Source organism: Amaranthus tricolor, chromosome 13 (assembly GCF_026212465.1).
Source record: "Amaranthus tricolor cultivar Red isolate AtriRed21 chromosome 13, ASM2621246v1, whole genome shotgun sequence".
Classification (NCBI taxonomy): Eukaryota; Viridiplantae; Streptophyta; class Magnoliopsida; order Caryophyllales; family Amaranthaceae; genus Amaranthus; species Amaranthus tricolor.
In genome coordinates, this window is record NC_080059.1 from 2,872,501 (window position 1) to 2,899,819 (window position 27,319).

The window sequence follows — 27,319 nt, forward strand, 5'->3', positions numbered from 1 at the left end:
TAAGGGTAATTGGTTTAATTTATTGAGTAAATGAGGTTAGTTATAAAATTTAGAGGGAGAAGTGGGAAGTTATTTGTTAATGGGGAGTAATTTTTTTTGTTTTTTTAAATTTGTGAAATTTTTTTTTTATAGATTTATTATTACTATTTTATTTATTATTACTATTATCATATTTTTTTTTAAAAAAAGCGGATGTTACACCTTTTGTCTCAGGAGAACTCGTCCCCCTTCATTCTTAATGTATTTCACTGCCTTTAAGTCTTGTCGCTGTTTGGCTCTAGTCCTCGCCAACTTAAAAATTTGCTTCTCCCCCTCTTTGGTATCAAGCTTCCGATATAAGTTCTCGTAACCACGATTTTTTTGCCTCCATTATCGCTTTCTTTGCCGCCTGCTTTGCTTCTTTAAAGCTCACTCTCTTTTCATTCATATCCTCCTCTTCTGTGCATGCCATAAGTTTCTTAAATCTCTTGTTTTTATCTTTTATCTTCTTATCCACCTCATCGTTCCACCACCATGACTCTTTGAACACTTTTGGTTTACCTGGCGACACTCCCAAGGTCTATTTTGCCACTTTTCTAATGGTTTTTTCTATGTTTACTCACAGATCATTCACATCCTCTACCTGACTTGAGAAGCCCAAAAGACTTATCTTGCTTGCCAAGGTTGTGACCATATCCCCTTTGAGTCTCCCCCACATGATCTTTCCCCTAGATTTGACCTTTTTTTTTGGAATTTTCTTCCTCATCCTTCCTCCTTGAAGTCAATTTGTTAAAACATCACCATTTTATTATACTTCGCAATTATAGTATTTAGAGAATTCCATCTGATAGAATAGAATATTTTAATTATTGTGTAAATATTTTTAGTATGGTAATTATTTTTATTACCATCATTCATAACAATAAGAGGAGAAGAAAAATAATTCTTTTTATAGGTTGTAAGAATCAATCTCATATTAGAAGGGTGAAAGATTGTTATTCTTAATATTTACTACACTTGTATGCTTTTGAAAATTTAGTTATCTAAAACCTATCAACTTAGTAAAATTTTATTTGATTGAAATTAAATACTAAATACATTATGATATTGTAAGAATTTTGAGTTTTTGTTTTGGCGAATAAAAATTTTACCTGATGATTGAAGGATTTTTAGAGTTTACCTGGTGATTGAAGCATTTTTTGTTCATTATGGTAGAGATTTGATTCTCACCATCTATAATGAGCCCGAATAAGAAAAAAAATACACCAGGATACAAGATGAGGGGGGTAATGGTTATTCATGACATTGCGTCTTCATTAAACTAATTTCGAATATTGTATATTATTAATCATCATGTTTACAAGTATAAAAATGTGGATTAATTAACTATTTTAATTAAAAATAAACTTATAGTAATTACATTGAAGGAGTGAACTAATTTTTTTTTTTGATTTTTATTTATTTATATATTTATTTGATAACTTGAATATCTAAATCAACTTGCGCACACCAACTATTTTCATAAGCCTTAAAATTAACTATTCATGAAAAACTTCAGTGGCCTTAGAGGATTGGACTCAAAACCATTTGACTTCTAAAAAATAATCCAAGAACTTAACCAATTATGCTACTTGTTATGTTTTTTTTTTTGTAGACTATATAATTAAGCACATAGGTTTCATCATTTCGTACATCATCTATAAGACAAAAGCTAATGACAATAGCTTATATGTCATGACATATATATATATATATATATATATATATATATATATATATATATATATATATATATATATATATATATAAAAGTTATTCTGCACCAGAATTCGATCATTATATAATCATAAAATCCTGTTTTAATGGGCTACAAAGATTAGAAAAAGAAAAATTAACTAAAATTTAGATTATGATTGCTGGAACTAATAATATAATATCACTTAAATTTAATTTACAAATTAAGATCGTAACATCCTAACAACATTTCAATTCTACTCACAATTTAGAAGGCTCACCTTTTTTTTTTAATAGATAATGTTGTAGATATATAGAAGTAATACTTAATTAGTCCTAATTTCTAATGACTAAGCGCTTCTAGAAATTCAACCACTCACGTAAGTTGTTTGATTAATTATTATCAGTAGGGCCGTAAAAAATAGATCCCACCTCCGATACCGTCTGAAGTTGACCCGTAACTCGATATGTATCCGATTATTTTAGACCCATAATTAATCGGCACCCAACTCGAGAACAACTCACGCTCGAGATTAACCCGACAATGTAGTTGATCGAACTTGATTTGCACCGATCAGTTACAACTCGAACCCGTCTTTAACCGATAGGTACTCGACATAATCACACCTGAAACGACCCATCATTCACACCCGAAATTAACCCGATAATGTGATTAACTATACACGAATAGTTGATGCTTTGTAAATAATTTTGCAAGAGAAATCGAATCCAGCAAAACCATTATAGAGTAGTTAAGAGTATTTTAGGGGGTGGTTTTTGGAAATGAAGGTGGGGATTAATGGGAATGAAGAGTGGACGGTAACGGTTTTGCCATGTAATTTGTATTTTGTTTTTTTATTTCGTGTCACTTTTTATTTTAATTTATCCAACTTATTCTATTTTATTTTATTTTTATAATTGCATTACTCTTATTATTTTTATTATTAATTATTATCATTATTATTATTATTACAGACGTTGTCTCAGACTCTTAGTCATTTAATTTTATTAGCTTTCAACAAAATAGACCAATAATATGAGCATAGTAAATTTAAATAGGAGATATTTATAAATAAATGAGAATTTATAAAATCAAAATAGGTGAGATCATATAAGTAAAAGAATTGCTAATTTATATTGTATAAGCTTGTTAATTAGCTTAATCAAGTTCAGTCTAGAAAAAATAAATGTTCGATTCAAATGAATCAGCTGCATTAAGTTTTATTCATCTAAAAAATAGTTTCATTCAACAACATCAAGTAGAATTTAGCCAAACGTAAGTTTAATTTAACTAATTTAAGTTTATTTTTAGATAAAAATAAGTGTGATTTAGTTGAATTAAGATTAGTTTAGCTAAAATAGATGTTTGATTTAGTTGAATTAAGTTTTATTCATCTAAAAATAATTTAATTTTGTGGCATTAAGTATAGTTATTTAAAAATAAGATTGAATTGTTTGAGTCTATTTAGTTTAGGTAAAATAAATCTGATTTGGCTGAATCAAGTTTAGTCAACTTTAATTTTAACCGACCCATATCTGAAGAAGAACCGAATGCACAACTATAAAAATGATATAATCAATTTGAAGTCAACCCGAATCCATGATAACCCGATTTGACGTTAAACTAAATCGAAAAATGATCTGACCCGTAGTTTAACCGAACTCGATTCAACCTGTAATATAACCGATTTGGATCCGAACTGCATTAACCTAACTCGATATAAATCCAAACTGGAGTTGACCTGATCCGAAACCGACCCAATGTGGTATTTGTTGGGATGAGTTATCTCACATCGATAAATTGAAAATGGTGTGCATGCTTTATAAGCTATTAGAGACCTTCTTCCCATAGCCATATGGTTTTGGGATGGTATATATCTCCTTGGCTTATGAAGTGTGTGCACTTGTGTCCCCCCGTTAATATGTTGGCATTCACAATAAGTCCAGCCTAATTTAACATGGTATTAGAGCCATAGGGTTTAGATCCGGGAAGGTCTCATCATCTACCGTATTTTACCTGCAAATGGCCGATTTTACAGAAGAACAAACATCAAATACCCCAATGTCCATGGAACAATTGGAACAGATGTTTCAAATGTTTCAAAGACTCAACAAAACAAATAACCAACCAGAAAACTTAACCTCTGTTAAAATTTCTGAGAAACTAACATATCAAAACTATACGAATGGTGCAAATTAATACACGTCGCCATTGGAGGTCGAGGGCGGCTCAGCCACATCACCGCCGTCCCTCCACCCCCAACAGACCCAAATTACGCTCAGTGGGAACAAAGAGATGCCATGGTCATATCATGGATAATTGAGAATATAGATGGGAAAATTGTTAATCAGTTCCTGGACTATACGACAGCACAGAGTCTATGGTTAGGAATCGAAAGCCTTTTGGGATGTGGAAGGGATGAACTTCAGACATTTGATTTTAGTTCCAAGACAGCGACGACGAAACAAGATAATGACACTATAGAAATTTACTATGGTAAACTGAACATGCTGTGGAAAGAGATTGACCGGAGAATGCCAAACCCAATGACATGCTCAAAGGACATAACAGAGTTCAATAGGTACATACAGAGACAGCGCCTTTACCAATTCCTCACTGGGATACACGACAGTCTTGACAAAGAAAGGAGAGAAATTCTCAACCGTGAACCCTTACCGACGTTGGAGACGGCCTATGCTACAATCAGACGAGAAATATCACGCCGAAGTATTATGAATGGCGCCTCATCACGGGGAACAAATCCCTCAGAGATTGGATCGGGATTGGCCACGAGAAACAAAACACTCCAGAAAAGCTGAGAAGAAGATGACCGGAGAAAACTTCGGTGCACTTACTGTGGAGGGTCCCGGCATACAAAGGAGGGATGCTTCAAACTTGTGGGATACCCCAAGTGGTGGGACGATCTACAGAAAAGGAAAGCCGCCGCCAAGGCACCGGCAAGCCGGACTGGCGGCAAGGCTAACCTTAGCACTACCGATCAATCAACATTTTTCAATAATCATCGAATCTACATGGTATCCGAGCCGATAGTTCGATCAACAGTTTAAAAATGGTAGGTTCGAAAAGAATGACGTTCCTACCCTAATTGATTACTCCCACATGCGAACTTGACGGGGGTTCGCATGTGAAGGGGGGTGTTGGGATGAGTTATCCCACATCGATAAATTGAAAATGGTGTGCACGCTTTATAAGCTATTAGAGACCTTCTTCCCATAGCCATATGGTTTTGGGATGGTATATATCTCCTTGGCTTATGAAGTGTGTGCACTTGTGTCCCCTGTTAATATGCTGACATTCACAATAAGTCCAGCCTAATTTAACAGTATTAACCCGATGTAGACCTGTACTCGATTAAACCTGTACCTGAACCAACCCGATTCAAAGTGGCATATTACTTGGAAAAACTCAAACCCGAAAATATCTAAACCCGATAAAACCCAACCCAAAACCCGACCGAGTAACCGAATTTAGAGCCGTAATTATCATCTCAGTAAACAATTATTACGTACGTGCTTGCTTCCTACAGGTATTAATAGAACCTGGCATTAATTAAATATGATATATACGTATAAAAATTATTAGCTAGCTCTTAATATATAATATATATTAAAATAGATATTTAGTATAGTGAAAATTAAGATTGAAAATAGAAAAGAAAATTCATTATCGGTTGTTTGTTCACTAACATCAATAACCAATTTCATAACAAGGAAAAATCAATAAATTTATTTGTTTACCGCTTATCCACACCTGGCAACAAATTAATCTTTCTCCTCGATCTTTTTGCTTTTTATTGTGTTTTTCTCGTTACCATTTTCATTTCCATATAAAAAGAATATTTCTTTTTTATAAGAATAAAATGTAATTAAATTCAAAAGATTAGAATATAATACTCCCTTCGTTTCCTAGTGTTCTTCCCATTTACTTTTTGCACAGTTTTCAAAGTAAACTTTGAGTTTTAATATCTCTACATACGCATCATAAAAAATTATAAAAAATATATAATTAAAAATATACTTTAAGATAAATCTAACAAGATCTTATATAGATATATTTTATCATTTATATATATCTTAAAAATATTAATTAAATTTTTTTTTTGAAATAAAATATTCTAAGTAGGAAGAATATTAGAAAACAAAGGGAGCATAGTCTAGTACTAGTAGTGTATACCTACTCCTATAAACAAAAACAAAAAACCATAAAGGCATCACCGCATTACCAATTTTTAAAGATATCAGATGCAAAGAATACTTGATCCATTCCTATCCCATTACATTATTATATATTCTTCTCATTTTATATGCATGGTTTTTAAAAAAATGATAAGATACTATTTGAAAATTTATATCATGTAGATATATGGGACCTTTATGCAAGACTAATTGAAAATCACATACACTGTAACAAAATTAATTTTTAATTGCATATATGTAATGATATTGAAAAATATGTCACTGATTTATACTACTAATATAATTATTGGTTTTTATTTTAAATTTCTCTCTAAAGTAATTTAGTAATAATATTTTATTTGTATTAATTAGTGACATATGTAATTATCATTATAACCTATAAAACATTTAAAAGAGCACTAGATTTAATGTCACAAAAAATTTTAGTACTATTATGATTTTTTATTATGTTGCTAAAAGATTCAATAAATATTACTAAATTTACTATATATACTGTGACTAACATTAAAAAAAAATATAGTTAAGTGTGATCCTATTTAAATTATCTAATTGCGTATTTTCATAATAAATTTTATAATTTTCAATTTATTTAATATATAAATAAAAATAACACAATAAATTAGATAATAAAATTAAATGTAACAAAAATAATATAATAGATAAAATAGTAGCAGAACAAGGGCTCAAACACCAAGGTGTACGTTGAATGTGTATATTTATAATCATAGACATCTTGAATTCAACCCGTCACATTGGACCGTCAAGCCCGCCACCATCAAAATTTATTACCATCTCTTCACTATATATATATACACATTTCACAACAACACTACAAGTACACAACCATATATTCATCATATATATCCACATTAAAATCTTCATATTGCAACCCTAAATTCTAAACTTACATTTTACATAAAAATTAACATTAAAAACTACCCATAAAAAAATGGAGGGATACAATAATAATAATAATAATAACAAAGAAAGTTCAGCCTTAAAGTATAGAGGTGTGAGGAGACGTCCATGGGGTAAATACGCTGCAGAGATACGTGATCCGAAGAGGAATGGTGCTCGATTGTGGCTTGGCACGTATGAAACTGCCGAGGAGGCAGCTCGAGCTTATGATAGGGCGGCGTTTTCTTTGAGAGGTCATCTTGCCATACTCAATTTTCCTAATGATCAACATTATCATTCCATGGATGGTAGTTCTAACGTTTTTGGTAGAAGTTGTAAGGGAAATTATTCCTCCTCTTCATCTTCATTGTCTCATCATGAAGATCCACAAGTTATTGAGTTGGAGTATGTTGATGATAATGTGTTGGAGGAGCTTCTTGATCAAAGGAGATACAAGCTCTAGAAGTTGGGGAAATTTAGGCTATGACCACCCTTGCTTATATATGGATATATAATAAAATTATTCGATTAAAAATCTTATTAAAGTTGAATCATATGATATTTTTTAAAATAATCAAATTGATTTACTACGTATATATAGTACACATATAAAGATGAGGGTGCAGTCTATCCTGTACAACTATCATAAATTGTCTCGGCTAGTTAGTTAGAAGAAGTTTTTTGTATTAGTTAGAATAGTTTTTAATTAATGTTCTGTTTAAACTTTTACTTAATATAAGTCAGATTAAATTTATGATGTAATATCTTATATGTTAGAAGCATTTTAAGAGATTTTATATTTTATAGAAAACGGAACCTTTTGAACTGAAATGGAGAATTATTTGAAGATCATATTTTCAATTTTATTTTTTGTTTAACTGAAAATTTGATTGATTTGTTAGATTAATAATATATGCTAAGTGGAATATAATGGTTTCAATTGCCTGATAAACAAACTTTGATTCAAGTATGAATAGGTGATCTGAAGTGAGAGTAATAGAGTATATACATAAATTAATTATCGATGGACATTTGTTTTGTTTATATAAGCTTTTCTTGAACGTATAAGTTACCCCTAATTCTAGGCTTAATTGTCAACCAACATAAAATTATGGGTGGAACATTGGAAATGGACCTTCTAGAAAGAATCTTTCCCTGCAAACACAAGCAAGCAACTTAATAGAAGTACAAATGATCTTTTAACCAAAGATAAACCTCACCACAGTGCTCATTGGTGCAGCCGTGCGGTATATACTCTCATTATCTCACTAATTTTGCATTATTGAGAGAAAAAAATTCTAATATTATAATTTAAAATAACACAATATGAGTGAGATAGAGTAGTATGTTTTTTTTTTTTTGACAAAGACTATTTATTGTATTTTGAGTTAGATTATTTTGCCTTTTTTTCAGTAATTAGTCAAACAATTAGCTTTTGAGAAAAACTGATTTGATTAATTTTCTTTTTGATAATTTTCGTCTTTTGATCCTTTTTTTTTTCTAAACACTAAAAACTAAAAATAACAAGTAATCTTCACCAAACATTATTATAACAGATTGCTTAACATATACTAGTCGATCTATAACTAACGGTCAACACCTAAATACCAAATTTCCTTAAAAAAAATATTATGTCCCACCTCAAAAAAAAAGAAATAGCATATTACTTTATTATAAATCTCCTTTAAACTTGTAACTCTCCTCTATTGAAGTAGTCCGTGAAAATTAGTAAATCCGCCAAGCTTAGGAAGTGATAATTAAGTCTCTATTTTGTCTTAGACCATCTGTTCTGTACTTTGTAGCATGTTTGACCAAGGTAATATTAGTCAAACATACAATAGTCTAACTGCTACTGAGAAGGCCATTTCATTTTTTATTTTATTTTCCATTGATAAATAACAAAACAAAAAACATGCTCTTAGTATGTTTGATGAGATTAAAATATTAATCTTTAAAATTAATTATTGTTCAACAAAATAACAATTTAAATAGTGTTTAGGATAACTTTGAATAAAATATTGCAAATTCTAACATTCTAAAATTAAAAGTAGCATTTTAAGATTTTCTCTATTTTTCTAAACATATTATGAGTTTGTTCGATGTAATATAGCTGTTACAGTAACTTTTAGTTGTATAACTAATTGTTAATTGCGGTAGTTGTAGTTGTATAATTATTATTGTTAGATAGTAGACAATTAATATCTAAAAGTTATAATTGTATAATTATAGCTATCCACAGCTAATAACTTCTTAGACAGCTAATAGATACCCCACAACCTTCTTAGACAGCTAATAATTATCCCAAAACTTTGTGTCTATGTTACATCAAATTTACCTAAGTTCACAATCTTATCTCTTGTTTAAGGTGCATCCTAACTTCCTAAGTACTATCAAGCACCACATTGACATCCTACATAAAAGCTAACTAAAGTATTTGACTTGAAATAAATGTTCCTTGTTTCAGCATCTTTTTAGTCGTTTGAGCCACAATTATTTTGAATTTACTGTTTATTTTTAAATAAATAGACTAAAGTTCAGCCAAATATTATTATAGATTCAAGCTGAATTACATGGAGCTTGCCTGAAAAATAAGCATGGGGTGTCTACGCATTAAATTATATAAAAACAAAATAAGTTAAATTGAAAAGAAAGCTAAATAATTCTGAATGCAATCTTTACTTTCACAATGGAGTTGTTTGACCGGGGTATGTATTGCTAATGACTTTGACAACAATGAAGAACATGCAAATAATTATACGTGCTTAATGATTTTTTTATAATTAAAAAAGTAAAAGCTAATGAAAAAGCACTCATAGTTGGGGTGTGACAAATAGTTGTTGGCTATTGGTTATTTTATTGGCTTGTTTGACCCGCTGGAAAGTCTTAATAATTTTTGTTAATTTTTAATCTAGTTAAATAAGCGAAATACTTAAGTAGATGTTTGGTAAATTTCAGTATTGGTTGTTTATTAAGAAAAAAATAAATTAGTAAGCCAATTGTCAATAAAAAAACTGATCCACCTAGCTTTTTCAATAGGTATAAAAAAGTACTTATTACAGATCGAAAAAAATAGATTAGTAAGGCAATCTTTATTTATCAAAACACACCAATATGTAGCATGGTTCAATACAATAAACACATGATTCAATACAATAAAAAACACTATGGGTCGAAAAAGTCTTCACATTTGATTTCGGATTAAAAATTTTTTTTTAATGGGCTTAGAAAACATTTAATAAAATTTTATTTATCATACACCCCAATATATAAACACACCAATATATATTAGAAGTATAATGAATGTTTAAGCATAAACACATGATTCAATACAATAATAATTAAAAAAACATTATGGGTAGAAAAAAGTCTTCACATTGGCATACATAGTCAAAAAGATGAAATTTGTAATCAAAGAGAATTAAGTATACTCTTAAGAAGAAGGTGTCTTGTGTTGATGGACATTGAATTGGAGCATCTATAGATTTGTTGTATATTTGGGGTTACTTAGGGTTGTTCCTTGTTGATTGTCAATTTCTTTTTGACTTGGAATAAAATTATCCTTAAAAGGTTTGTTGCCCTCTTAAAAGATTACTTTGAGCAATATTTGGTACAGAAATAAAAATATAATGGAAAGGAAATTCATAAAAGGATTAAAGGTAATGAAAAGTGTTATTATTATGAGTAAAGGAAATTCATAAAGTAAAAAATTACTTTATCATGGAAAGGGAAACAATTCTTAATTTTACATTTTCTCTCTCCTTAAACTATAACCATCAATCCACGAATAGTACTACCTCATTAACCATTACAGAGAATGATGGTGAAAGAAAAAAAATAATAAAATTGAGTTTTTCTTTTAAATTTTCTGCAAATTAACCACAAATTTTCTACAAAAATGATGAAAATCAAGTTATGAGCACTTAAAGAAGAACAAAAATATCATGATCAATTATATGAATTGAAAGAGATGAGCAGATAAATATTAATTATTGAGTTTGAGGGAGAGAAAGAAAGGTAATATGCTAGTTCCGCAAGAATATGAGCAGTAACAAAGTAATAGAAACACTTTCTTTTTGATAACAGTAAGGGTTATAAAAATTTATACCAAAAACAATCTGTAAGGGTAATGATAAACTGAATTCGTTACCTATCTTAAAATTTAGAACACCAAACGACCCATGAGAGTATTTGTAACAATACAATATATTTAATTTTTAAAGGATAGAGTAAAAAGCACTATAAGTTAATGGCTAAAATAAAAATTTAGCAATTTCAATAAAACGAACTAAAATGAAAATTGTTAATTGCAAAATTTATATGACCGAGGGAGTACTTTATTACTTGCATTAGGATCGTGAATTTGTGATAGACTACTTCATCCCTTTGAATTTGCCCCATTTATTTCTTGTGAGAGTTTTTTTAATCAAATGTGGCAAATTCTAAGAGATGAAGGAAGTATACTTTTTACGATTCTAATTTTAAAATTGCATGTACACATGCAATCCTATTTTTGCTTCATGATTTACAAAATACAATGAGAAGATACTTTCTTGCACTATGTTTGTATGGAAGAAATTGGTAGAAAAGGAAAGAGAGATATGAAAAAAATGTGATTTTCTTTGTTTGAATAACAATATCAAAAGAAAATTTTAAATGAAAGAATTTATATGAATTTTCATAATTTTATTTGATAAATAAATGTTTGTGTCTCCCATAATTGAAATATTCCTTTCCCCTCCCTCCCTCCTTTCCTTTTCCTTTCCCTTTTAAATTTTTATCCAAATAAAAAATTAACCTCAAATTTAATCATTTAATTAGATTTGTTATATTCACCTTCGAAACCAAGTTTATGAACTACAAATACTACTAATAGTTATTACTACTTCTATCATTATGAAAAAGCACCATATAACAGATAAGTATAAGAATTTTTTGAATTATATGGTACAAACTCAAAAAAATAAAAGTATCAAATAGGACATTCGAATTTAATTAGAATAGAAGGAAGTAACATCAAAATTGTATTTGATTTGCTATTGGTAGTGGAAATGTTAATTGGGGTCCATTTTGCTCGATTATATAAGACCACTTAACTAAAGGGTTTTAATCACCTTGTTTTTTTTTTTCTTTTCATTTACTTTTTTACAATTATTAAAACAATTTTTAGCTTTCTAATAAAGTAAGAATCTTTAGATCACAAGATTGGGGTAAAATCTTCTGATGCAAAACATTATAGTCTTCATCCTCAGCTTTATAATTAGTGCAATATTTCTTCATTTGTGATAGCCTTCAAATAAGAATCTTTACGACTCAATCGATACGATGCAACTTATTTTCATAGCGACTCGTGGAATACTCACGAGTCTCAACCAAACAACCCAAATCCCGGTTTGTTGAAAATCTCCGATATGAGCATGAAAAACGTTGCATCGTTGCTTCGATGTAAGCTTGTCAACATCTTCTGAACCCCGAAAACCGATCATGAATTGCAACCGAAAATATGAAATCAGCGTAAGAAAACAGACCCGAGCACACCTGAAAATTCTCATCCATTTGACCATTCGAGTTAATGAATCCATCATAACCGGTATGCTGAACAAAATCCATCGTCTCTCTCGGGAATCAGTGTTTTTACTTCTTTTTCTTTCCGGAACAAAAATGTAATTTTTGGAATTTCAGCACAGCCAAAGCTAAATGTCTAAGTCCAATCTCAGGCCAAAGCACAGAAGGGCTATACAGAATGGAGTGTGCACTCTGCCACAATAGGAAGTTGCTCAGACGATTTTCACCAGAAGTTCGAACCACAATATCAGGATTCGGTGCAACATTCATATACAAATGCTTTTCGATATCAATAACGCTGATAAGATCCTCTTTTGTGTCCCCATTTCCGGCATAATTGGTTAACCCATACGCCGCACCACATGATCTAGTATTATAAGTTCGTCCCATTTTTCTTCACAAGATCGTTCAACAAGGTTTACGATCTCATTACTAGAAGTGTAGGCAATGCAGATCGAAAGAACTCCTTTAGAGTTGCCGGCAGTGGCTGCCGTAGCCTTCTCGGCTGCCAACCTTACCGACTCATCTAAAAGTTTTGAGTCTCCTACAAACTGAACTCGAACTCCGTATTTATTAATAAGGCTATCTTCCTTAGTCAAGCCTTCTATCTTCTCGTGTATAAGCTCCATCAAAGACCTGACTTCCTCAGGACATCTTTTGAAATTGTCAATACTGAAGACGTATACAGTCACGTATTTGATCTCGAGCTCATAACAGTATTTAAGCATGGATAGTAGGGTAGTAAAACCTGATTTATGGCCTTCTCCTTCCTCTAAATTGTGTTTCTTAGAATATCTTCGGTTTCCATCCATAAATGAAAAGATCATTTGAAAAGGAGTAGTTGTTAAAGCGATTGCATAACTCCACTAAAGAAATAATAGGTCAGAGAATCGATAACCAATGAAAAATAGTTCGAACCTTTACTTTTTCAGTTTGTTTATGGTTTAAAGTTATGCTTAAAAGTCGTTTACTAACCTAAATATAGCGTGTTTGCAAATGATTGTTAAATGTTAAATATTTGCTTTTTAGTTGAACAAAAGGTCTTACCTCTCAAAATGTTACTTTGAGCAAATTAAACATAGTTTAAAAATTATATGCTAAGCTAAAGATAAAAATTATTTATATTGGCTTTCCATCGTAGATTAAAAAATTCCTACTTTAAAAAAGATGGAATTAATAGAATCTGTAATTGGTGAAAATTAAATTTAGGCTATTTCATGATTCTATACCAAATTTAAATTTTGAAAACGCATATACACACACAATTTAGATCATAGTAATTAGGAAATAACAATTCCTTCTCAATAAATTTAGAAACATTAATTATTGGCTCAACATGAAAGAAATCGGCACATTTTAAGCTTTTCAAGTCATCAAACTATGGTTTTTAAAGTCACAACACCAAAGTTTTTTATTTGTTCTACTTTAACTTTTAAGTTGTTAGCAAATAAGGCTCCAATACATCTTCAATATGTCCCGAATAGGCTGCCCGAAACGTATGAAGAAAGTCTGCAAATCGCACACTCTTATAAACAGCAGGATTTTCTGCATTTACAAGAGCTTTAGCAGGCTCAATTATAGACTCTATTGTTGGCTGGATGAACAATGCAACACTGTTACGCACTTCGTTTTTGTTTGCTACCACTCGATGCTCTGCGCTTCGAAGTTTTCCATTGCTAATCATCTACAAACAATTCGGAAAATGACATTTGATCTTTAACCTTGTGGTCATAGCGGTTCTAATTATATCGCTAATAACAAAAACGCGGTATCTGATTGACTCTTATTAACAAATATTATCTACAACTTCACATAAATAAAAAATGCATGTGAATGGTGCCCATAAATAAAACTAGGTACTTGTTACTCCTCAAATTAAATAACAAGATTCTCCATTGATATTGATAGTTTGGGTTTGGGCTTATACATAGCAAGCCCGCATAAGAGGAATGTCACCTACACATAAAACCGATAAAGTTTCATTTTAAAATCAATTGGTAATAGAAGATTAACCCATCAAGCTTATATTTTAGTCATTCTAAAACTAATTGTTCGATGTGAGAACACATGTGGGTTATTTTTTCAACGCCTATGTAATTCCATATGTCTCAATATATGAGGTACTATAAAACTTTATTTCAAACAAATTAGTACTCATAAGATTTACCCTTTTCATGAATTTCGCAAATCAAAAGTGAAAGCTTTTTGAATGTTGTGTAACAGAATTGACGGGACTGAGGGTGTATATGTGGTTATGAAAACAGAAAAAGATATATACCTGTAATTGGTATCCAATGTTGATAACAAAGGCATCAGGAATTGCTTCGACGCCGATCCATTCCCCGTCGTTCAAGACTTGAAGGCCTGGAACATGATCTTGAAGAAGAATGGTAACGAGGCCCGTATCCCCATGCTTTCGAGTTCCTAAGGCTAAACTCGGGTCAGGGCATGGAGGGTAATGATGAATAGACATAACTTGCCACCCACTTAGTTCATTTGCAAAGTATTTTGGTTCAAGCCCCAGTCCTTCCGATATCAGCTCCAAAATTCTTAATCCAAGCTCTCTAACTTTGATTACATACTTCCCAACATTCTTCCTGATTACATTAGTTTTCAAATGATGACATATCAAATAAGTCATTAAATAGCGCGTACTTTATTTTATTATACGAAGTTGCTAATAATATTTGCTATCAAAAGTTGATAAGAAGTAAACTCAACCAAAAAGTTTAAGTTGATAGTTGAAACTAAAAACTTTAATAGGAGTATATGTTATATACTCTGTCAAGCCCTTTACACGAGAGCCTTTTTGAACTAGAATTGTGAATACAACACAAGTTGATGATTGATGGTTGATGGATGAGATACGAACTGGCTTTGGCTTGGGCTTGGGCTTGGGCTTTGTGCTTCTAATAGCTGATTAAGGAACCAACTCAACCAAAAGTTTAAGCTGATGGTATATTGAGACATCCAAAATATGTTATTTGCTCTTTCAGAGTAAGTTAATAACACTAGCATAATGAAATGTTTGTAATGGAATGTTGTACCTTAGTTTACGAAATTACGATCCTTGGAGCTCTTTAATTGAGTGTAGCTCTTTAAAGAGACAAGAAATTACCTAAATTCGGGAGGCTTTTCAGGCCAGGAATGGATGCATTCTTCTAGAGGTGTGCACACGAGCCTTAAAGAATCCCGCCAATTGTGAATCTCCTCTCTCTCGTAATCAACATTGCTCGAGTAAAGCATGCATATCTTACTCAAGTCCAAAGAGTATATTTTCGATTTCTCCTCTATCGGGAGTTCAAATAACTCTTTGACTACTTCTCGTGTAGCATCAAGTAATTTTCTTGGCACTCCATGGTTGATTACCTACACCTCGTACAAATGAAAGAGAAAGAATAAGTTTACTAATGAGTTAATAATACGACTTATTTTAGGCCGTAATGCTAATATAAAATGCACAAAACATGAACTTAAATTGTAAAGGATCACTATGGTCGGACCTGAAAGAATCCGAAATCATGGCTAGCTTCTATAATCTTTTGAATCGTTTTTTTGCGTTCTTGTCCATCAACATTGGAAAGATCAATGACCGGAAGACTCTTCGACATAGGAACATTGTGCTCCCCTGGTCTTTTATCCGGTGGGAATATGTAATTTTTGGGCAATGTCTTACCGTCCGACCAACTTGAAACAAGATTCTCCCCCATTTTCCAAGGTCTAGCACACAAACAAAAATGTATAAGGTGTAAATGTATTGTAGCATTAGCGAAGGTATTATATAGCAAGTGATCAATCAAAGAAATAAACTAATTATACGAGCTCGTCTCATTGTGAGACCATTCGGCAATTAGCATGTGTAAAGCGATCTACAACATATAGCCCCGTTATCATAGGCCCAAAAATCTATTTTTGTACTTATTTGATTTATTGTTTCAATTACCTCAAACACGTGTATACTAATTTACACATGTGTACTAATTTACACGAGAGTAACTAAGTAATAAAGAGTCAAATATATATATATATAATAATAAAGAAATTTTATCATTTACTAGTATTTTATTTTCTTTTCTTTTCTGAAATTCTAAGAGTTTTTTAATATAAAATTGGTACAACCTCAAAATTCACGAGACAGCTCTAGGTGAGAAGGTTCCATACAAAATTCGATCAATAACAAAAAAATCAGCTCAATGTATGTATATCACAAAACATCATTATAACCAAACACCAAAATTATTTTTGACAACTACTTTATCTCTCACAAAATTTATCTTACTTTTCTTTTTAGTCTATATATATCTCACTAAATTTATATCATTTCTATTTTTATTATGATTCACCTTTTTTTTTCATCCACATGATTAACTTACGTTTTTATCCCATTTGGATATTTCTCTCACTTTTCCATAATATATTACATTTACCAATTTTGTTTTTTTTAATAAGTCAATTATTTTATTTTATATTATTTCTCTCACTTCCGCATCAACCCAAACCAACATATTTTCCCTCCATACCAATGAACATCAAAAGTGTTCCATCCCTTTCATTGTCATTTTTTGCCTATCCTATCTCATCATTAATCTCCTTTCTTTTTTTATTAAATTATTAACAAGATTAGGAGTAAAAAGTTAATTATAAGATAAAATATTTAAATTATTTGAATAATATTAAATATAAGAAAAAAATGTTGGAATGTGAGTAAAAAATAGTAAAAACCCAAATAATAACTAATAAAAATGAAAATGTACCATAAAAGTGTTTGCTTATCTCAAAATCACTTTATTAACAATTATTTCTAGACAATCATAATATACTAATTAACCCTTTTAGACTTAATTATTTTCTTTGACTTTACTAAACTGATCAATACTAAATTCACAAAAACATGTTTAAAAAGGAACAGAAATTACAAAAATTAAGCTACTGAGAACATCAAAGAAAATTGGAAAAATTTAATTTTGATTTCAGCTTCCATTAATTAGCAAACTATAAAAATATAATACTACCACCATCCCAAATAACATATGTTTCAGTTTGATTAAAATAATATACTCATATAAGTAAAAAAAAAAAAAAAAAACATATTTTGACACGGAAAAAATATAAGTATTAAATAAAAATTAGAAAAGTTAATAACAATAATATATAAACAAGAAAATTGAGTTCAAAATTTTCCATTCATAATTTTTTGGAGGAAGTTGAAAAAATCATAATATAATAAACAACACTCAAGTTAATTAAATTAAGAGTAATAAGTGGAGTGCAATAAATGAATAATTAATGAGTAATAATTGAGAAAATAAAATAAAGGAAATTACCTGGAGAGGGCTTGACTGAATGTTGGAGATGAGTTATAAAGAAAAGGTGTACTTCTTGTTAAGCTTTTACAGTGTGACTGAATTAATAATGGGTTCAATGATTCCTATTAGCTATAGGTGGCAAAGTCATACGAGACTGACAACCATTTGTATACTCCACCATGGTATTTTTGGCAATATAATAACCGAATTGATCATAAGCCCAATTGTGATATTCAGATTTAGCTTTAACAAGGATTGATTGACTACTATGTAAATTAAGTGTATTTTTTTTCATGGGTATTCGTTTGCTAAGAACTTCACAGTTAAGCGTGCTTGGTGGGAAGTAATCTTAGAATGGGTGCCCTCCTAGAAAGTTTTCCTAGGTATGCACGAGCTAGTGAGGCCAAAATGCGTAGAAAAGACTTTTGTTGGTCTGTAGGGCCAGTCTACAGTCTCCAAGAGTAGTTACCGGCAGTCCGCTAGACCGAATTATCATGGGAATTATAAGCGGGATATCACTAATTCAGCTTGTATGATTGGTAATTGATCAATGACCACTATTATCCCATTTGACAGATAGCTGATTGTTATTTATGGTAGTTGATTTGATCAGATGAATTTAAACCTGCTGTTATGAGCAGCTTTCAAAAACAGCTTATTTATTACAAAAAGTTGTTTCAACCAGTTAATTTATCAAATATTAGCATTTAGCATTGACTGGTTTGATTACCCAACCCTCTAGGCTTTGCATCAAAATAAGCTAAAATTGTTTAATAAGTTATTTTGCCAAACATCCCTAATATATTAATATGATGGTTGGCATTTCAAAATAGTTCTTCTGTTTCATTATATTTGTTATATATGACTTTTACGTAATTTAATATATTACTTTAATCATTTATATATTAAATTATACATATCTAAAAATAATAAAAAAATTAATATTATGAAAATATGTGATTAGATGAATTAAATATGATCAAACTTGACTATATTTCACTTACATATTAGTCATAATAAATAAAATAAGTTTGAACGATAAATAGCGTTAATTATCATAATATAGCAAGTATTTCATAACAGAGGAAGTATGATATATGCCATAGAAGTAAGTTTAGTTCAATATATAAAAACAATACTGAAATTTGAAATAAGAAATAAACATTTGTATAATTAGTTTGATTACATTCGTAAAATGTACCCAATTAAAAATCCATGACTATTTCCAAACTAGAGATCAATTTAAAAGCTATATTTACAATTTATTCCCAGGGAGTAAATGAAGAAGACAACACTTGTTCGAGAACAATGCTGAAATTTGCCCTTGCAAGTACGGTATTTTGTATATGATTGTTATTTGTTATATTTCTTATTTGACTTGTTTAATCAGCTAAAAGTATTGGTTGCATTTGTTCGCTTAAGCTAGCTATTTCAATCGGTGATTTTTCGTAAAATTAGATATTTATAATTGTTAGTTGTTTACTTGAGAAAAAATGTGACCAACAAGCCAAAAGACAAAGCTATTTATCAAACACTTTTTTGGTTTTTAACCAACCAATAAGCTTAAGCCAAAATAATAATAATAAAAATAAAAATTAAAAAAAAAAAAAAAAAAAACCATTTAACAAACCCCTAATGTTTTGAGTCTTTGTGTAAAACTAAAATATTGTCTAGATTCATTAAAGAAAAATGTTATTAAGCGGTTGAGAGTATTGTTATAAAATAAGGTCGAGTTATTCAATCTTGACACCAAATATTAATTTAATTTTTTTTTTTGTTTTGAAATTAATCGTGGCTCTCTAATTTTTGGACTGTTTGGTTCACATTTGTTCGAGCTACGCAAATTTATTAAACTCAAAATTTCTATCCATCAACTTATATTAACTTAAAATTCGCAGAAAAGTAAGAAAGATATTTATAAAATAATATTAATTAATAATATTTGTATAATTAAAATATTCAATTATTATACATATCAAAAATAATATTCAATAAATATAGCATTAACTTATTATTGGAGCAAATTACATATTTAGGTATAAAATAGGTGGAGTGTTTCGAAAAACAAAAATCCATTTATTTGTGCTATCACTAAGTTGAATACTCTCTTTTCTAGGATTGACTCTTTATCCCCTAATTCCTATATATTCTAGAGAGTTGAAGACAAGCAAAGAAAGTACAAAATGTAGTGGTGTTTAAATAAAATTCTCTGACACAATTTTTTGTGTTATTACTCCCTCCGATCTTTTAATTTAGTTTCATTTCTTTATTTGGCAAAACCTTTGAATTAGTCCCATTTCTATTTTTGGCAATCCTTTTTTACTTAAATATCCTTAGTTCACACACGTAATTACAAATTTACCCCCATAAACCCTTAAATACCCTTACTTAAAAATATCCAACTACCACCTTTTACATGGACCCCACACAATCCTTAATATACGTGCCCAAGGAAATGAGACTAAATTAAAAGATCGGAGGGAGTACTTTTTATTTTATTACAATTTTCTTTTTTTTTTAAATATTTCTACTATTATTTTTTTTAATTTTCATTTATATATTTATTTTTACTTTATTTTTAATCACACAATTCAAATGATCTGATCATTTCTTAACATTATCCTTTCGTCTCTCTCATTAGTATTATTTTTGGTTTTAAAATGTCCTTATTTTATTGCATTTCTATTTTTGAAAATAAACTTACCATTTTATTTTAATAACATTTATATATTTTAACATTGATTTAATTTCTCTTTTTATTTATGATTACTTTTTTAAAAATAATTCAATTTCTTTTTGATGTAAATAAAAAAGAATAGGGTAGTATAGAGAGTAATATACAATTATTGTAGGAGTAATTTGTTGGGGCGGACAAAGTAATAAAATTTGTGAAAATGTCACGTGAATTATGACACATAAACTTCTTTAGGAGTAGTAGTATTGCCTGTGTTCCACGTTAATGTTAGGAACAAAATCTCCAATACATCACATGACACATCAACTTCATATTGTTGTCTATCAGTCTCTATGGAACGTTATTGAAAAAACGACTTTTTTTTATTTAATCCTTAGAGTTCGCCACCCCTTTTCATTTTTTCGCCACCTCCCTCTAAAATTACGTATTTGCCCATGTAGTTTAAAAAATTACAAAAATGCCACTCCTTACAAATTTCTTATTTATAATAATAATAATAATAATAATAATAATAATAAAATTAATAATAATAATAACAGTAATAATAATAATAATAATAACAATAATAATTATTATAAAAACAACAATAATAAAATTAAATAATAATAATTATTATTCAAAAAAAAAAAAAAAGTTGAGTCGCCCAAAATTGGGCAACTGAACCATGGTCGAGTCGCCCAGATCTGGGCGACTGGACCATGGTCGAGTCGCCCAAAATTGGGCGACTGAACCATGGTTCAGTCGCTCAATTTTGGGCGACTCAATTTTTTTTTTTTTCTTTTTGGAAAATAATAATAATAATAATAATAATAATAATAATAATAATATTAATACTAATAATAATTATTATTAATCTATAAATTATTATTATTATTAGTATTAATATTATTATTATTATTATTATTATTATCCAAAAAGAAAAAAAAAAAAAAAAATTGAGTCGCCCAAAATTGGGCGACTGGACCATGGTTCAGTCGCCCAATTTTGGGCGACTCAACTTTTTTTTTTTTTTTGAATAATAATTATTATTATTTAATTTTATTATTTTTGTTTTTATTATTATTATTATTATTATTATTATTATTATTATAAATAAAAAATTTGAAATGAGTGGCAAAATTGTAATTTTTCAAAAAATCAGGGGCAAATTCGTAATTTCATTTGGAGGGGGTGGCGAAAAAATGAAAAGGGTGGCGAAGTTTAGCAACACCTTTTTATTATTCACTTTTTCGGTTCACTTTATTATACAAGTATTTCAAAGAAGAATCTATTACTTCTAGAGTTCTAGTCCTAACAAAATGTATGCTTTCAGGATGATAACTGTTAATAAATTTTTATTATTCTTGTAATATTTTTTTAAAAAACATAAATATATCACTAAGTGAAATTATGACATGTCTAAGAATACAAATTGCTATTTTACTCGACTGACATGTTTATGAGAAGGTCTTAGTAAAAACAAATCACTCTTATATGGTAGGATTTAATAGGGTAAGAGTTTTGTTATTTTAATTTATCTTTTTTAATTTTATTTATTTTATTATTATTTTTTTATATTTTTGTGGTGATTTACAAATAATGATTATTAATTAGAAATTTTTATATTTTTATGTCCCCTCAATCAGTTACATATTGATAATTGATGTAGTAAAAATGCTTTTTCCAATAACAATGTAGCAACTGGAGATGTACATATATGTTTAGTCAGAGTCTCAAAGAGATGATGAGAGCGTATGTTAAAATATTGAAGGATCAATCTTACTGTGTCGTATAGAATTCATATACTTCTATAAGTCTTGTAATACAATAAAAACTTTTTTTTATTATAGGTAAGCTAAGGAAAAAAGAGGACTAGATAACCCAAAATCTTATGTCTAAAAAATTATACTTGCTTTAACTAAAATAAAACAAAAACAATTAGATAAAAACAAAAAAAAAATTGGAATAATCAGTCGAACCCTAGCTTTTAACTAAGGAGAGTCCTTGAAATTCACTAAAATTATCAGACAAAAAAAAAAAAAAAAAAAAAAAAAAGAGGCCATGACATTTGACATGTAATATTGCATAATTTATTGAACTACTTCTACAATTTTCTTAAAGAAAACTAATATAATCGGAGTATAATTTACGATGGGGCATGGGCACTTGAAGATTTTCACAAACTAAGAGAAATACGATATAGTCATGAGCATCAGAAAATGAGGCGGAATCTGAAAGCTACGGTGCTTTGAAAGAGCAACGCCACTGAAGCGCCAACCAGAGTCACCTTCTTCAGTAATCCATCATTTGAATCAAGCAGGCAACCACCTTCCATTTTACAAGGTTTTCAGATACAAGATTTTCAAGCTTACACAAGCCATTACGAGGGAAGACATGCTATACCCGAACATTTTGGTTCTAAGATCACAGCGTCAATTTAATGTAATAAACGGATATTCTCTCCCTCCCTCCTGTAATAGGTCATACCAGTGGTGCATCTGGGAAAGAAGTGAACGGGAACACAAATGATCAGTAGAAATAGCAAAAACCCAATACACAATACATATGCGGGCACTAGAGGGCAGTCGGGTCTGTCACAGGATCATAATACTACTATTTATTTAAGCTTCATGTAGTATAGTCAGTTTTAAGTATGAGTTCTAATTTTTACCCACAATCACTCTCTTCTGTTCTGAGCAGCACCTAGCTTGAAAAAAAATTGTATGGGGAAGGGCGGTTAGAAGTGGACAGGTGTCTCATTCCTTCCCTCAACAGTATCGAAACGCAACCCAAAACTGTATTATAATCATAAATCCAAAATATCGATTTGTATTGGTATTATGTAAAGCTCATAGTAGTGCGGGAACTCAACTCGGAAGTACCAATATTAAAAAAAATTAACAAGGGAGAGGGACGAAATATACTATGTACTAACTAAACATCAAGCAAGTGATGGGCGGCACAAAATATCAAGCTATAGACCGGATGATGTTAAGACGGAGAAAAATTTATGAAAAAAAACATACAAGTTGATACAATTTGTCAAAAATGCATCTCATTGCCTCCACGGTGTATTTGGTAAGCGATTCGGTTGCAAGCTCCTTGTAGGATCGCTACTTTGAGGTAAGGGCAACGCATTTGTTGTGGACGCTTCAGACAGGGAGTCTGAAACACCAAGTGCTTTCATCTTCAGCATGTCAAGAACTCTTATCGCTTCTGCAAGTGCATCTTGTGCCATTACCCCATGACCATGCCATGCATCAACTGCCTTTTGTTGGATTTCTATTGCAAGGGGGTAGCTGCAATTGTACAAATATGATGTATGAATAAAAAGTACGAGCAATATTTTCAGACCATAACAGAAAGGTTGACGTCACATAAATCGCACAGATCAACTATTCTCCAAGTAATTTGCACCACAACCCATCTAAAAATGTTTTATCTGTATCATAAGGTCATTTAAGTTGAGAATTGTTAAGATTTTGTAATACATGATGACAGTAGAAAAAATTCACCGCAGATTATTCTCCCGATAAAAACATTCTTAATTGACACGTGGATTACTCATGTCATGTGAGAAGTGAAAATGATGTATATCGACAGAAAAAATAGAGGGCACTTCCTACCATATGATGCAACTATCATCCGGTCAGTGCTAGGGTGAATAACATACTATAACACCTAACATCAAGACTCTATATAAAGACGGAAATACGCCCAAAAGCAAAGCAATAAGACCATGAACCATAAAATAGCTAGTCACGCCTCTTAAGAACTATATGCATCCAAAAACAGTAATTACTCAGATGTCGTCTACAACAACAATCCATTACCCTAATGTTATCAAATGGCTCTCGCCTAGGCAAGGTGTGGATGATCGAATGTGCACAATCTCACCCTAATTAGGGATAACAAAGAGATTGTTTTCGATTGACTTTTAAGTAGCAAACATCATCAACAACATCGCATAAATAAATAAGAAATGTGCATGATTCAACGATTTTGCGAATATTTTGAGTAGCTAAAATTTTCGATTGACTTTTAAGTAGCAAACATCATCAATAACATCGCATAAAATTTTGCGAATAAATAAGTAGCAAACATCATCAACAACATTTTAAGTAGCAAAAATGTGCATGACTTTTAAAGTAGCTAAAATTTTGCGAATATTCACACTACCTTCCCATGGCAGCATATGCTTTTGACATGTTTTGACACGTATCAATCGTATCAGCGTGATGAGGACCAAGTGCAACATCCATTATATCCTTTGCAACAGCAAACATCTGTGCCGCGGACTCTGGTCTTTCCAACTCCATGTAAGCCGCCCCCAAGTTGTTATAGATATAAGCAACTCCAAAATGCTTGGAACCAAAGCTCTCTTTCAGGGTTTCAGCAGCACTTTCCAAATATGGAATAGCCTGCGTAACCTTACCTGTCAATAAGAGCAACCAACCAATCCTAGAAGATACACTTCCTGCAGAATGCTGCTCTTGAGGTAGCATCTCAAGCAAAGCAAGAGCTCTTTTTAACAAAGAAACAGCGATTTCAAACTCATTCATCGTCTCATATTGCATCGACATCTCCATATACGCCTCAGAAACTTCTAATGGTTTCGACTTTTCCTTTTTGTCGAGTATACCACAAGAAATCTCTAAACACCTCTTTGCATCAGGATACTTGTTTTGACAAACCAATGCTTTAGCCATAGTAATAAAAATAAGAGCTCGATTCTCACTACCCTTCTCCGTCTGCTGAACAGCACTTTTCAATGTGTTTATAGCGGCATCATACTTCCCAAGAGCTACATGCATATTAGCGGCATCAATCTCAGCACGAAGCAAATCAGCGGTTCGACCCCAATTCTTTAAAACCTTCTGAGCTAACTGGTTTTGCTCTAATGCCTTCTCATGCTGATCCATTCCGGTATAAATAACACCAAGAAGCCGCCTATCATGTGCAACCTCAACCGAGTTATTCCCTAATTCTTCCTTATGCACCTCCAATGCTTTCAAACAATAAGGCAAGCCTTCCTTAAAGTTCAAAATCGCTACATACGCCTCCGCTAAGTCTCTATATGCATTACCAACTTCTTTACTATCTTTCCCCAATAAAAACTCCTTGATTTCCACAGACTTTTTCAAATTCTCTAAACCCTCCTCTCTTCTATCCATAGCAGTCATAGTATTAGCCAATTCCATATAAACAGTATATTGAATAGGTTTTATATCATGAGGTTTAAAATTACCCTCTTCCTCTAATCTAATTAACATCTTATTAGCCTTATTAAGATAAATTAAAGCATCATTATACTTCTTTAAGCTTAAATTAGTAGAACCCAAAAGCTGTAAAGTCATTGCAACAGGTAATGAATTTTTATCATCAATACTTACAGCAGATAAAGCTCTATTAGCATAAGTTTGAATCTTTTCAGGGTCCGCACCTTCTTGCTCAAGTTGAAGAGCAATTTTCAAGCTAGCTAATCCAAGATCTTTCTCATCAAAATTTGCCTCCATTTCTTTAAAAGCTTCAAGCATTTCTTCTGCTGTCTTTGCTTCCTCAAATTCCTCTTCAATTTGGGCTCTTTCTGTAATTTTTCTCTGTCTAGACGGCAATTTAGAAGGATTTATAAGTCGGGTACTGAAATTTTGAGATGGGTTTTTCTGGAATTGATGGGTTTTTGGAGATGAAAACAGTAAACCCTTTAATTTAGGGGGAAAATTTACATGGGTAGATGAAGAAAAAGATGGGTTTGTTGTTGATTGATTGGTTGAAGCTGAAGTTGACGAGATTTGGGTGGTTAATAGACGTGAAATTATGGGTGTTGTTGACGATTTGAGTTTGGAGACATGGAGAAATTTGAATGATGCCCTTCTCATTTTTGCTATCAGATGCGCTAGAACAATTGAGTGTGATAAACCCTAACCAAAACCCTTTTGAGTGAATTGTAGAATTGTAGAGTTTGGACTTGAATAAGCAAAACCTGGGTCATTTACTTATTCCTTATTTAGTTCACATTAGAAATATATAGGAAATTCCACATGTACAATTGAGTTTGGACTTTTGTAAAAAATTTTCGCATAAAGCATTCACTTTATATACTATCTAACAGCCGTAGATTTTCTGTTAAATTCTTGTTAATTTTTGTCTAATTCATCATTATGTAAGATTTTTTCTCATGGTATTATCCAAGTTTTGCACTCAAATGTTTAATTAACCATTTTAACGTTTAATTCACCGATTAATTTATCAACGCCCTTAAATATTGTAACAATATTTTCATTCAAATTATTGGCATTATAAAATTCAAAAGGTACATTACAAACACTAATAAATAATCAAAAAGCGCATTTTATAAGCTCAAAAAGTGCATATCATAAGTTCAAAAGGTGCATTTCAAGCACTAATACATATCTACTTAATTGTTACAACATTTAAAGGCGTTGATAAATTAATCGGTGAATTAAACGTTAAAATATTAAATTAAACATTTGAGAGCAAAAACTGGATGCTACCATGTGGAAAAATCTTACAAAATGATGAATTAAACAGAAATTAACAATAATTTAACGGAAAATGCTACGGCAGTTAGACAGTGCATAAACTGGATGCTAACATAGTAACACGTGGAAAAATCTTACAAAAGTGCTACCACTGACGTTTCATGAAAACTGAATGCTACCATGTGAAATTTTCCAAAAAATAATTATTAGTACTTACTAAAAATTAATTTTAATCAATAAATAATTTTAAACAAACTCACAACAGGTTATTTTGCAACGATACTCCTTATGTTTCATGAATTTTTCTATATTTTTTATTTTGGTTCCTCCAATAGAATTTGCTACATTTTAAATTATAATCATGACTCGCATTCTTTCCTTAATTCTCATTAATGTATTTAAAGTATTTTTTATCTCATCTATATATGTTCCCCATTTCTCTGTAA

General features: G+C 30.7%; 4 protein-coding genes and 1 pseudogene across 5 annotated transcripts in view; 2 read left to right on the plus strand and 3 right to left on the minus strand.

Moving 5' to 3' along the window:
• Positions 1 to 1,231, plus strand: part of LOC130798256 (ethylene-responsive transcription factor ERF098-like) — a 12,701-nt gene extending 11,470 nt beyond the window's left edge. The window contains exon 3 of the mRNA XM_057661170.1: positions 1,144 to 1,231. Coding sequence (XP_057517153.1) covers positions 1,144 to 1,231 — 88 coding nt within the window. The remainder of the gene's footprint in view (positions 1 to 1,143) is intronic.
• Positions 1,232 to 6,774: 5,543 nt separating this feature from the next.
• LOC130798608 (ethylene-responsive transcription factor ERF098-like) lies at positions 6,775 to 7,680 on the plus strand. The gene has a single exon (XM_057661665.1). It carries the CDS (start codon positions 6,881 to 6,883, stop codon positions 7,289 to 7,291), a length of 411 nt encoding a protein of 136 aa, XP_057517648.1. The 5' UTR covers positions 6,775 to 6,880; the 3' UTR covers positions 7,292 to 7,680.
• Positions 7,681 to 12,206: 4,526 nt separating this feature from the next.
• On the minus strand, positions 12,207 to 13,284 carry LOC130798609 (dehydrodolichyl diphosphate synthase CPT3-like; annotated as a pseudogene).
• Positions 13,285 to 13,626: 342 nt separating this feature from the next.
• Positions 13,627 to 17,853, minus strand: LOC130798610 (protein DOWNY MILDEW RESISTANCE 6-like). The gene is made up of 5 exons (XM_057661666.1): positions 17,715 to 17,853; positions 15,894 to 16,110; positions 15,509 to 15,759; positions 14,669 to 14,987; positions 13,627 to 14,074 (listed from the first exon to the last, which is right to left on the minus strand). Exons 2-5 carry the CDS (start codon positions 16,098 to 16,100, stop codon positions 13,823 to 13,825), a joined length of 1,029 nt encoding a protein of 342 aa, XP_057517649.1. The 5' UTR covers positions 16,101 to 16,110; positions 17,715 to 17,853; the 3' UTR covers positions 13,627 to 13,822.
• Positions 17,854 to 22,410: 4,557 nt separating this feature from the next.
• On the minus strand, positions 22,411 to 26,360 carry LOC130798611 (protein KINESIN LIGHT CHAIN-RELATED 1). 2 transcript variants are annotated; one of them, XM_057661669.1, is made up of 3 exons: positions 24,550 to 26,354; positions 23,397 to 23,669; positions 22,411 to 22,868 (listed from the first exon to the last, which is right to left on the minus strand). In XM_057661669.1, exons 1-2 carry the CDS (start codon positions 26,247 to 26,249, stop codon positions 23,426 to 23,428), a joined length of 1,944 nt encoding a protein of 647 aa, XP_057517652.1. In that variant the 5' UTR covers positions 26,250 to 26,354; the 3' UTR covers positions 22,411 to 22,868; positions 23,397 to 23,425. The 2 variants fall into 2 exon arrangements, with proteins under 2 accessions (XP_057517652.1, XP_057517651.1); XM_057661668.1 differs by lacking the exon at positions 22,411 to 22,868 and having other exon boundaries at positions 23,246 to 23,669; positions 24,550 to 26,360.
• Between the last annotated feature and the right edge of the window lie 959 nt (positions 26,361 to 27,319).